This window comes from Hyperolius riggenbachi, chromosome 9, assembly GCF_040937935.1.
Source record: "Hyperolius riggenbachi isolate aHypRig1 chromosome 9, aHypRig1.pri, whole genome shotgun sequence".
Lineage (NCBI taxonomy): Eukaryota > Metazoa > Chordata > Amphibia > Anura > Hyperoliidae > Hyperolius > Hyperolius riggenbachi.
Genome location: NC_090654.1, coordinates 287,490,293 through 287,501,944, shown reverse-complemented (window position 1 = coordinate 287,501,944; position 11,652 = coordinate 287,490,293). Strand labels below are relative to the sequence as shown.

At 49.6% G+C, this 11,652-nt stretch overlaps 1 protein-coding gene across 3 annotated transcripts in view; it reads left to right on the top strand.

Moving 5' to 3' along the window:
- Nucleotides 1-11,652, top strand: part of CLMN (calmin) — a 170,930-nt gene that overhangs the window by 51,245 nt on the left and 108,033 nt on the right. Inside the window, exon 1 of one of the 3 annotated variants that reach the window (XM_068254736.1) lies at nt 9,198-9,261. The exons of the other annotated variants lie outside the window; for them this stretch is intronic. Coding sequence (XP_068110837.1) covers nt 9,237-9,261 — 25 coding nt within the window. The 5' untranslated portion in view covers nt 9,198-9,236. Of the gene's footprint in view, nt 1-9,197; nt 9,262-11,652 lie in introns of those variants that run through there. 3 annotated transcript variants of the gene reach the window in all.

Below are 11,652 nucleotides of genomic sequence, written 5' to 3'. Positions count from 1 at the left end.
ATCTCCAGGTGGTGCGGGGTCAGCCACTCATCCACCTGTTTCTTAAGAGCAGCCAGGAGAGCTGCTCCAGTGTGACTCTCCGCTTTGAGACAAGCCATGTCTAAGATGGCGTGACACCGTCGTACCTGGTATGCAGCATAGGCCCTGCGGAGCTGGGGCTGTGTAGCTGGAGAGGAGAACTGCCACTCAGCCAAGGAGGAGGAGGAGGACAGCGAAGAGCATGTAGCAGGAGGAGAGGAGGTGGCAGGAGGCCTGCCTGCAAGCCGTGGAGGTGTCACAATTTGGTCCGCCGCTTTCTGCTTGCCATCGTTCACCACCAGGTTCACCCAATGGGCTGTGTAGGTAATGTAGCGGCCCTGCCCGTGCTTGGCAGACCAGGCATCCGTGGTCAGGTGTACCCTTGACCCAACGCTCTTTGCAAGAGATGACACCACTTGCCTCTCAACTTCACGGTGCAGTTGGGGTATGGCCTTTCTGGAAAAATAAGTGCGGCCTGGCATCTTCCACTGCGGTGTTCCGATGGCCACAAATTTACGGAAGGCCTCAGAGTCCACCAGCCGGTATGGTAACAGCTGGCGAGCTAACAGTTCCGCCACGCCAGCTGTCAGACGCCGGGCAAGGGGGTGACTGGCCAAAAGTGGCTTCTTCCGCTCAAACATTTCCTTCACGGACACCTGACTGCTGCTGTGGGCAGAGGAGCAGGAACCGCTCAAGGGCAGAGGCGGAGTGGAGGAGGGTGCCTGTGAAGGTGCAAGGGAGAGAGCGGCATAAGCAGATGATGCACCTGAAGGAGGAAGAGGAGAAGGAGGGTGACTTTGCTTTTGTGTGCTGCTGCTGCTTTTGCTCAGGTGGCCATCCCATTGCTGTTTGTGCCTTTTCTCCAGGTGCCTTCGTAAGGCACTTGTCCCTACGTGAGTGTTGGCCTTTCCACGGCTCAATTTTTGTTGGCAGAGCGAACAGATGGCTTTGGTCCGATCTGAGGCACACACATTAAAAAATTTCCACACCGCTGAGCCACCCTGGGATGTGGGCACTATGGGGACCTCAGCAGCTGATGCTGAAGGGCAAGTTGGCTGGCTGTACATAGGTGGCGAATCTGGCGATACATGGTGCCGGACTCTGCCACCAGCTGTTTCTGACGAAGAGCTGCCCCAGCTTCTTTCAGCAACTTCTATCCTCCTACTACTCTCTGACTCCCCCTCTGAACTGTCCCCCTCTTCATCTCCTCTATTGGGAACATACAGAGGATCCCTATCATCGTCATCATCGTAATCATCCTGCCCAGCTTCGCTTGCCTCAGAAAAATCCAAATGTGTAGGTCCTTCATCCTCCTTACACGTTACATCCATAGTGTTGTCGCGTAACGCAGACATATGAGCTGGTGAAAATTCATCTGGCTGTAACAATGGCTGTGCATCAGTGATTTCACCACCACTAAATAATTCTTGCGAAGTGTCAAATGCAGCGGAAGTGGTGCTAGTAGTAGCGCTGGTGGCTGAGCAAGATGAGGTGTTCTGTGTCGCTAAATACTCAACCACGTCCTGACAATCTTGGGAGGTGATGGGACGTGCCTTCTTCCGAGCACTGTACTGTGGGCCAGGTCCACACGAAATTACATTTACACGACCTCGCGCAGACCTGCCGGGTGGCCTTCCTCTGCCTCTGCCACTACCTCTTCCTCTTCCTCTTCCTCTACCTGTTTTGTCCATATCGGGTATGCACGGAGTGGTATATCACACTGCGTGCACTCACGTAGGTAGGTGGGTTCACTTAACTGCACAGGTATGCGCACTGATGCGGTGGGTTCACTGAACAGTACAGGTATACAGTGGCGGGTTCACTGAACACAACAGGTATGCAGTGGCGTGTTCACTAAACAGGTATACAGTGGCAGGTCCACTGAACAGAACAGGTATACAGTGGCAGGTCCACTGAACAGAACAGGTATACAGTGGCGGGTCCACTGAACAGAACAGGTATACAGTGGCGGGTTCACAGAACAGGTATGCAGTGGCAGGTTCACTGAACACAACAGGTATGCAGTGGCGTGTTCACTAAACAGGTATACAGTGGCAGGTCCACTGAACAGAACAGGTATACAGTGGCGGGTCCACTGAACAGAACAGGTATACAGTGGCGGGTCCACTGAACAGAACAGGTATACAGTGGCGGGTTCACAGAACAGGTATGCAGTGGCAGGTTCACTGAACACAACAGGTATGCAGTGGCGTGTTCACTAAACAGGTATACAGTGGCAGGTCCACTGAACAGAACAGGTATACAGTGGCGGGTTCACAGAACAGGTATACAGTGGCGGGTCCACTGAACAGAACAGGTATACAGTGGCGGGTTCACAGAACAGGTATGCAGTGGCAGGTTCACTGAACACAACAGGTATGCAGTGGCGTGTTCACTAAACAGGTATACAGTGGCAGGTCCACTGAACAGAACAGGTATACAGTGGCGGGTTCACAGAACAGGTATACAGTGGCGGGTCCACTGAACAGAACAGGTATACAGTGGCGGGTTCACAGAACAGGTATACAGTGGCGGGTCCACTGAACAGAACAGGTATACAGTGGCGGGTTCACAGAACAGGTATACAGTGGCGGGTCCACTGAACAGAACAGGTATACAGTGGCGGGTTCACAGAACAGGTATACAGTGGCGGGTCCACTGAACAGAACAGGTATACAGTGGCGGGTTCACAGAACAGGTATACAGTGGCAGGATCACTGAACAGGTATGCAGTGGCAGGATCACAGTACAGGTATGCAGTGGGCTGAGGGCTCACTGAACAGAACAGGTATGCTGTGGCAGGATCACTGAACAGCTATGCAGTGGCAGGATCACAGTACAGGTATGCAGTGGGCTGAGGGCTCACTGAACAGAACAGGTATGCTGTGGCAGGATCACTGAACAGGTATGCAGTGGCAGGATCACAGTACAGGTATGCAGTGGGCTGAGGGCTCACTGAACAGAACAGGTATGCTGTGGCAGGATCACTGAACAGCTATGCAGTGGCAGGATCACAGTACAGGTATGCAGTGGGCTGAGGGCTCACTGAACAGAACAGGTATGCTGTGGCAGGATCACTGAACAGGTATGCAGTGGCAGGATCACAGTACAGGTATGCAGTGGGCTGAGAGCTCACTGAACAGAACAGGTATGCTGTGGCAGGATCACTGAACAGGTATGCAGTGGCAGGATCACAGTACAGGTATGCAGTGGGCTGAGGGCTCACTGAACAGAACAGGTATGCTGTGGCAGGATCACTGAACAGCTATGCAGTGGCAGGATCACAGTACAGGTATGCAGTGGGCTGAGGGCTCACTGAACAGAACAGGTATGCTGTGGCAGGATCACTGAACAGCTATGCAGTGGCAGGATCACAGTACAGGTATGCAGTGGGCTGAGGGCTCACTGAACAGAACAGGTATGCTGTGGCAGGATCACTGAACAGGTATGCAGTGGCAGGATCACAGTACAGGTATGCAGTGGGCTGAGGGCTCACTGAACAGAACAGGTATGCTGTGGCAGGATCACTGAACAGGTATGCAGTGGCAGGATCACAGTACAGGTATGCAGTGGGCTGGGGGCTCACTGAACAGAACAGGTATGCTGTGGCAGGATCACTGAACAGCTATGCAGTGGCAGGATCACAGTACAGGTATGCAGTGGGCTGAGGGCTCACTGAACAGAACAGGTATGCTGTGGCAGGATCACTGAACAGCTATGCAGTGGCAGGATCACAGTACAGGTATGCAGTGGGCTGAGGGCTCACTGAACAGAACAGGTATGCTGTGGCAGGATCACTGAACAGGTATGCAGTGGCAGTATCACAGTACAGGTATGCAGTGGGCTGAGGGCTCACTGAACAGAACAGGTATGCTGTGGCAGGATCACTGAACAGGTATGCAGTGGCAGGATCACAGTACAGGTATGCAGTGGGCTGAGGGCTCACTGAACAGAACAGGTATGCTGTGGCAGGATCACTGAACAGGTATGCAGTGGCCGGATCACAGTACAGGTATGCAGTGGGCTGAGAGCTCACTGAACAGAACAGGTATGCTGTGGCAGGATCACTGAACAGGTATGCAGTGGCAGGATCACAGTACAGGTATGCAGTGGGCTGAGGGCTCACTGAACAGAACAGGTATGCTGTGGCAGGATCACTGAACAGCTATGCAGTGGCAGGATCACAGTACAGGTATGCAGTGGGCTGAGGGCTCACTGAACAGAACAGGTATGCTGTGGCAGGATCACTGAACAGCTATGCAGTGGCAGGATCACAGTACAGGTATGCAGTGGGCTGAGGGCTCACTGAACAGAACAGGTATGCAGCCAGGAAGAAGTTAAGCCTAACTAATCTTTCCCTGAGAGACAGTCTGCAGCAGCTCGCCCTACTCTGACTAATGCAGGCACACGAGTGGCCGTAATGGCCGCCGCTGCCTGCCTTATATAAGGGGGGGTGGGGCTCCAGGGGCTAGTGTAGCCTAATTGGCTACACTGGGCCTGCTGACTGTGATGTAGAGGGTCAAAGTTGACCCTCAGGTGCATTATGGGGCGAACCGAACTTCTTCCGCAAAAGGTTCGCGTGCGGTACCCGCACGCGAACCACCTAAGTTCGCGCGAACCCTGTTCGCCGGCGAACCGTTCGGCCCAACTCTATGTGTATGGTGTGTGTGTGTGTATGGTGTGTGTGTATGGTGTGTGTGTGTGTGTGTATGGTGTGTGTGTGTGTGTGTGTGTGTGTATGATGTGTGTGTGTGTGTGTGTATGGTGTGTGTGTGTGTATGGTGTGTGTGTGTGTGTGTGTATGGTGTGTGTGTATATGGTGTGTGTGTATATGGTGTGTGTGTGTGTATGGTGTGTGTATGGTGTGTGTATGGTGTGTGTGTGTGTGTATGGTGTGTGTGTGTGTGTGTATGGTGTGTGTGTGTGTGGTGTTTGCTTTGTGTGTGTGTGTGGTGTTTGCTGTGTGTGTGTGTATGGTGTGTGTGTGTGTGTGTGTGTGTGTGTGTGTGTGTGTGTGTATGGGGTGTGTGTGTGTGTGTGTGTGTGTGTGTGGGTGTGTGTGTGTGTGTGTGTGTATGGTGTGTGTGTGTATGGTGTGTGTGTGTGTGTGGTGTGTGTGTGTGTGTGGTGTGTATGGTGTGTGTGTGTGTATGGTGTGTGTATGGTGTGTGTATGGTGTGTGTATGGTGTGTGTGTGTGTGTGTGTAGTGTGTGTGTGTGTGTGTGTGTATGGTGTGTGTGTATGGTGTGTGTGTGTATGGTGTGTGTGTGTGTGTGTGTGTGTGTGTGTGTATGGTGTGTGTGTGTGTGTGTGTGTATATGGTGTGTGTATGTATATGGTGTGTGTGTGTATGGTGTGTGTATGGTGTGTGTGTGTGTGTATGGTGTGTGTATGGTGTGTGTATGGTGTGTGTATGGTGTGTGTATGGTGTGTGTGTGTGTGTGTGTGTGTATGGTGTGTGTGTGTGTGTGTATATGGTGTGTGTATGTATATGGTGTGTGTGTGTGTGTGTGTGTGTGTATGGTGTGTGTGTGTGTGTGTGTGTGTGTGTGTGTGTGTGGTGTTTGCTTTGTGTGTGTATTGTGAGTGTGTGTGTGTGTGTGGTGTTTGCTTTGTGTGTGTGCATAAATACACTGTATACACATAAGCACAGCTCCCTCCTTTGTAAACATCCTGTATTTTGGGTGTAGCGGAGGTGTCATGTCCACATTAGTAAATTACCTGCTGTTAGTAGCCAGAGAGGAGGATTCTGGGAGTGTGTGAACACAGATCGTTTATGACTTCACAGGAAGATTAAGGTGACTGCAACACGACTTGAACTAACTGTACAAATGTAAATAAACAGGGAAAAATTGGACAAAATATTTTGGACACATCTTTGAAATGTAGAATGATACATAATGTTTGTCTAGTACTGTTACAGCTGACACTTATACTGTATATCCTCTATAAGAAAACGCCTATGTCCCTCCCTCCTCCTATGTCCCTGTGTCTGTGCAGTTGGGCCCCTCCTATGCCCCTGTGTCCCTGTGTCCTCCTATGCCGCTATGTCCCTGCGTCCTCCTATGTCCGTGTCTGTGCAGTACTTGGGCCCCTCCTATGCCCCTGTGTCCCTGTGTCCTCCTATGCCCCTATGTTCCAGCATCCTCCTATGTCCCTGTGTCTGTGCAGTTGGGCCCCTCCTATGCCCCTGTGTCCTCCTGTGCCCCTGCGTCCTCTTATGTCCCTGTGTCTGTGCAGTTGGGCTCCTCCTATGCCCCTGTGTCCCTGCGTCCTCCTATGTCCCTGTGTCTGTGCAGTTGGGCCCCTCCTATGCCCCTGTGTCCCTGCGTCCTCCTATGTTCCTGCGTCCTCCTATGTCCCTGTGTCTGTGCAGTACTTAAGCCCCTCCTATGCCCCTGTGTCCCTGCGTCCTCCTATGTCCCTGTGTCCCTGCGTCCTCCTATGTCCCTGTGTCTGTGCAGTACTTAAGCCCCTCCTATGCCCCTGTGTCCCTGCGTCCTCCTATGTCCCTGTGTCCCTGCGTCCTCCTATGTCCCTGTGTCTGTGCAGTACTTAAGCCCCTCCTATGCCCCTGTGTCCCTGCGTCCTCCTATGTCCCTGTGTCCCTGCGTCCTCCTATGTCTCTGTGTCTGTGCAGTTGGGCCCCTCCTATGCCCCTGTGTCCCTGCGTCCTCCTATGTCTCTGTGTCTGTGCAGTACTTAGGCCCCTCCTATGCCCCTGTGTCCCTGCGTCCTCCTATGTTCCTGTGTCTGTGCAGTTGGGCCCATTCTATGTCCTCTAGGGGGGAGGATAGTGGCGTAGCTAAGGAGCTGTGGGCCCCGATGCAAGTTTTACAATGGGGCCCCCAAGCATTCTATACATAACAATTGATACGGCGCACCAAAACCTGCCTGACAACTACAGTGTCTGAGGTACAAGAAGGGGATGGGAGACAGTGTGTTAATGATTACCACTGTTCAAAATATCTATAGAAGTGATTATTACCAGCACAGGACCAACAGAGAGCTAATACTGTGATAGAGGGTGGACCCTTCGGGCCCCTCTGGCCTCAAGGGCCCCGATGCGGTCGCTACCTCTGCACCCCGTATTGCAATGCCCCTGGTGGGGGGAGCTACAGCGCACAAGCTGATGCTGGCCCCGCCCCTCACAACTGATGTCACTTGCTAAGCAGTATACGGCCCGTGGAGCTCTTCCGATCTATTTCAGTATCACCCACATCCTCCTCAGCCCCCTGGTAAGAATAGGTGCAGGGAGGACGTGGGGATCCTGGATTGCATATGCATCATTGATGAGTTTTCACTCTGTCAGTGACAGCTGACAGCCACGCGAGGCGACATTTACCAGTGACTCACTGCGCAGCACATGGGGAGAAAAATGGTGAGCAAATACCAGACTAATCACAGGGATGTCCGTGTAATACTGCTGATAAAAATACTTCAAATACTGCATGCAGAGAGGATCCTCTTTCTCCTCTCCCGTATCCTGTTTGTCCTCTGTGATCGATGGAATTCTCTCTTCTCCATTTTAAAAATGGCGATGACCCCGTAAAAGCTTCTGGGTCAGCACTCTGATAGCCAGTAATATCGCTTGAGCCAGAGAGAAACATGGACATTGCCTTGCACATCAGTTGTCCTTTCAGTTATAACTGACAGCAACTGATATAGTGGAAAAGGGCCCTGGTCACAATGCCTCAGCTGACTTTTATCATGGTGTGTACGGGCCTTTACACTACAAGACAAAATTAACGTTATATTAGAGGGGTTAAGCTTCCTACCTGAATGCATGAGTTGTTGTACTTCTGTTTACAGCCTGATGAAGTGTGATATGCCCACGAAACGCGTTGCACTTGTTTGGAGTATGTAAATAAATTGTTTTCTTGTGTCTACCTTAGGGAGGTAAGTCCACCACTACCCCCCCCCCCCTTAGATTGAAACGTTTTTACCTCTTTTTACATTTCTGGCGCCTCTGTACAACCGTACAATTATATTAGTAGGTGTCAGTATCGCTTTTGAAGATATTTCTCCACTTCCTGTCTGGAAAGGAAGTGAAGGTATTCTGAAATCAGGGTTCACACTTTGCCTATGAACCTGAATTATAGCATCAAAAAGTTAATCAGTAACATGCATTCCCACAAACTAAAGGTTTAAAGGACAACTGAAGTGAGAATATGGAGGCTGACATATTTATTTCCTTTTAAACAATACAAGTTGCCTGGCAGTCCTGCTGATCTATTTGGCTGCAGAAGTGACTGAATCACCCCAGAAACAAGCATGCAGCTAATATTGTCAGATCTGACAATAATGTCAGTAACACCTGATCTGGTGCATGCTTGTTCAGGGGCTATGGGTAATAGTATTAGAGGCAGAGGATCAGCAGGGCTGCCAGGTAACTGGTATTGCTTAAAAGCAAATAAATATGGCAGCCTCCATATATTTCTCACTTCAGGTTCCCTTTAAATGTTAAAGCAATGCTAATCTTAGATTATCAGTAAGTCCAGAGGTCCCCTTTAACATCAACACCTGCGTGTGGCTCTGGGCTGAGGTGACAGTCGCTCACGGGCCTGCCCGACCCGGACGTGCCGCTGGCAGGGTGACGTTGCCTGGCACGGATAGAGTTACTTAACAGTCTGTGCCAGGGTCGTCCCCGCTGCACTAATTAGTCATTACATAACAATGGCGTTTCTGTGCCAGGGCGGCCGTACCGCTTCCAGCGCCGAGGATCCTGGGAGATGCTCCACTTTATGGCAGCGTTCAGGGAGACGCATGTCGCCTCTCGCCTTCCCTCCTCCCGGCCTCTAATTATTAAGCCTGAAGTATAAACAGCAAGGCTGGCATTAGCTGCTCAGGGCAACCGGCAGGCTCGGTACTGTACACCTCCTGTGTGAGCGAGCGTGTGTGTGTGTGTGAGCGTGTGTGTGTGTGTGTGTGAGCGTGTGTGTGTGTGTATGATGTGTGTGGTGTGTGTGTGTGTGTGTGTGTGTGTGTGTGTGTGTGTGTGTGTGTGTGCGTGTGTGTGATGTGTGGTGTGTGTGTATGGTGTGTGTGTGTGTGTGTGTGTAGCAGGGTGTGGAGATCCTGATTACACACATTCATATGGGCAGGGTTACAATTGCTATACATTAATGCAGGCCAGGTACACGGTAATATCCAACACACCTTCATTCCTGACCCAGTACAGCTTGCAGGAGGCAGGAGAGAGACACACAGCCAGGCCATGGACGCCTTGAGAGCAAGATGGGGTAGGAAGACCTGTACTCTGTGGTAGCTGCAGGAAAGGAGAGATTGTGCCCTGGGCAAGATGGCAGTTTGTGGCCACTGCTGATGGTCACCTGACTTCTTTTAGTAAGATTTGGTGGTGGTGGGGGGGCTAGCATCCCCCGGGCCCCTAGACTCTCTCGAGGCCCTAGGCAGCTGCTTAGGTGTGCCTTGTGGACGATCCGGCTCTGGTTATCTTGCATTGAGATTAGCTGTGCCGCCGCCGCCGAGCATTCTGGGTATAGTTAGGTCCGCCGTAGATAAAGAGCCTATTTAAAGGTCTCTGTAAGTCGGCTGGTTTATCTGTGTTTGCATCACGCTGCGATTTTCTGAATACAGGCGGTCCAACTGCTTACAAACAGGTTACGTTTCAGAAGATTGTAAGTTGAGTTTGTTTGTAAGTTGAGTCATGAGTTATACGTGGGGAAACATGGATAAATGATTTACTTTCGGACAGCTCTGGTCCTTGACGTATAGTACAATGTGTTTTTAATGTGCTTTTAATGTGTTTAAAGGGGAACTGAAGAGCGGTATATGGAGGCTGCCATATTTATTTCCTTTTAAGCAATACTAGTTGCTTGGCTGTCCTGCAGATCCTCTGCCTCTAATACTTTTAGCCAAAGCCCCTGAACAAGCATGCAGCAGATCAGGTGTTTCTGACATTATTGTCAGATCTGACAAGATTAGCTGCATGCTCGTTTCTGGTGTGATACAGACACTACTGCAGATAAATAGATCAGCAGGGCTGCCAGGCAACTGGTATTGTTTAACAGGTAATAAATATGGCAGCCTCCGTATACCTCTCACTTCAGATGTCCTTTAAAGGTGCCCATTGAAGAGTACAATCCCCTGAATGGTTGATCGATCGATTGGGTCGGTTAACGTTTATGGTGCTGATCGATGGCCAACAATTGTTCTATCGATCGTTATATTGTTCCAAAATTTGGAACGATTCTGTTTCTCTGTATTTTCCCCTCCTTTGTTGGGCCTGACTGATCTTCTTTGATAGATTGCAATTCAATTAGATGGTTAATTAGCACTTTTGTACCGCTGACAACAGTTCATACAATACTATAAGATGTAGCAACAAATATATTGTTGTGTATTTTGCAGAGAGACAATTTTGTTTGTATGAAAAGTTGTAACTCAAGTCGTTTGTAAGTAGGAGACTGTCTGTATAGCCTGCGTTCAGAATACCAACAGCGCATTTTTTCACCTGACGCGTTCGCGCTCTGGTCCGTGCATGCAAGCTCTAAAACCGCAAAGCAAACGCTTAATTACTATCGACTGAAACGATCATTCCGAATGATGGATTTAGGGTAGGAACACACTAGGCAGAAACGCCAGCGTTAACATGCATAATGTAAGTCAATAGAGTGCATGAAAAAAAACGCATTTGTTTGCGTTCTGTGATGTACGTTTTTGAATCGCAGAATTTGCTGCATATTATTCCAAAAAGCATCTAAAATGTACCTAATGTTTGTCAATGGTGACGCAGAAGTATAGCGTTTTATTGCGTTTTTTTATGCGTTTTGATGATGTTTGACGATGTATTTTCACTTCCTGTTGACTTCCTAGCGATGAGCCAGAGAGGACATCGAAGCGGATGATTTTATACTTGCCACATTCTAAAAAAACACAGTCAGTCGCCCTAAAAGCGCTTGTGCAATGATTCCCTATGAGAGAGTTCACATCTGAGCGGTTCGAGGTATGGGAAAATCGCAAAGCGCTTGAAAAAACGCTTTGTATAGCGATTTCCCCAGCGCTTTCATGAATAAATACATTGTATTTATTCATTTCCTGGTGAAAGAGTTCACCTCCTCACTGACGTCAGGAAGTGAAAAAACAGAATCGTTCTGCAAAAGCGCTTACAAAAGAGCTCTAAGCAAAATAGCAGGGCACAAAAAAATGATTTTAGATTTTAGATGTGAACAAAGACTCAAAACACACTTCATTATGACAAAAAATGCACAAACGCATATACAGCAAATCGCATCCATTCACACACCTCCTAGTGTGTTCCCAGCCTTACTCGGAATGACTGCTGTATAGCAGGCAGCCCTGCTGGTCTATTCGGCTGCAGTAGTGTCTGAATCACACCAGAAACAAGCATGCAGCTAATCTTGTCAGATCTGACAATAATATCAGAAACACCTGATCTGCTGCATGCTTGTTCAGGGGCTATGGCTAAATGTATTAGCGGCAGAGGTTCAGCAGGGCTGCCAGGCAACTGGTATTGCTTAAAAGGAAATGAATATGGCCGACCTCCATATACTTCTCACTTCAGTTATCCTTTAAACATTACGCTATCCAGTTTTTCTGTTCAATTTTGTATAGAAGTGATTTGGAAAAAATCGATCAGAAAAACGATCGAA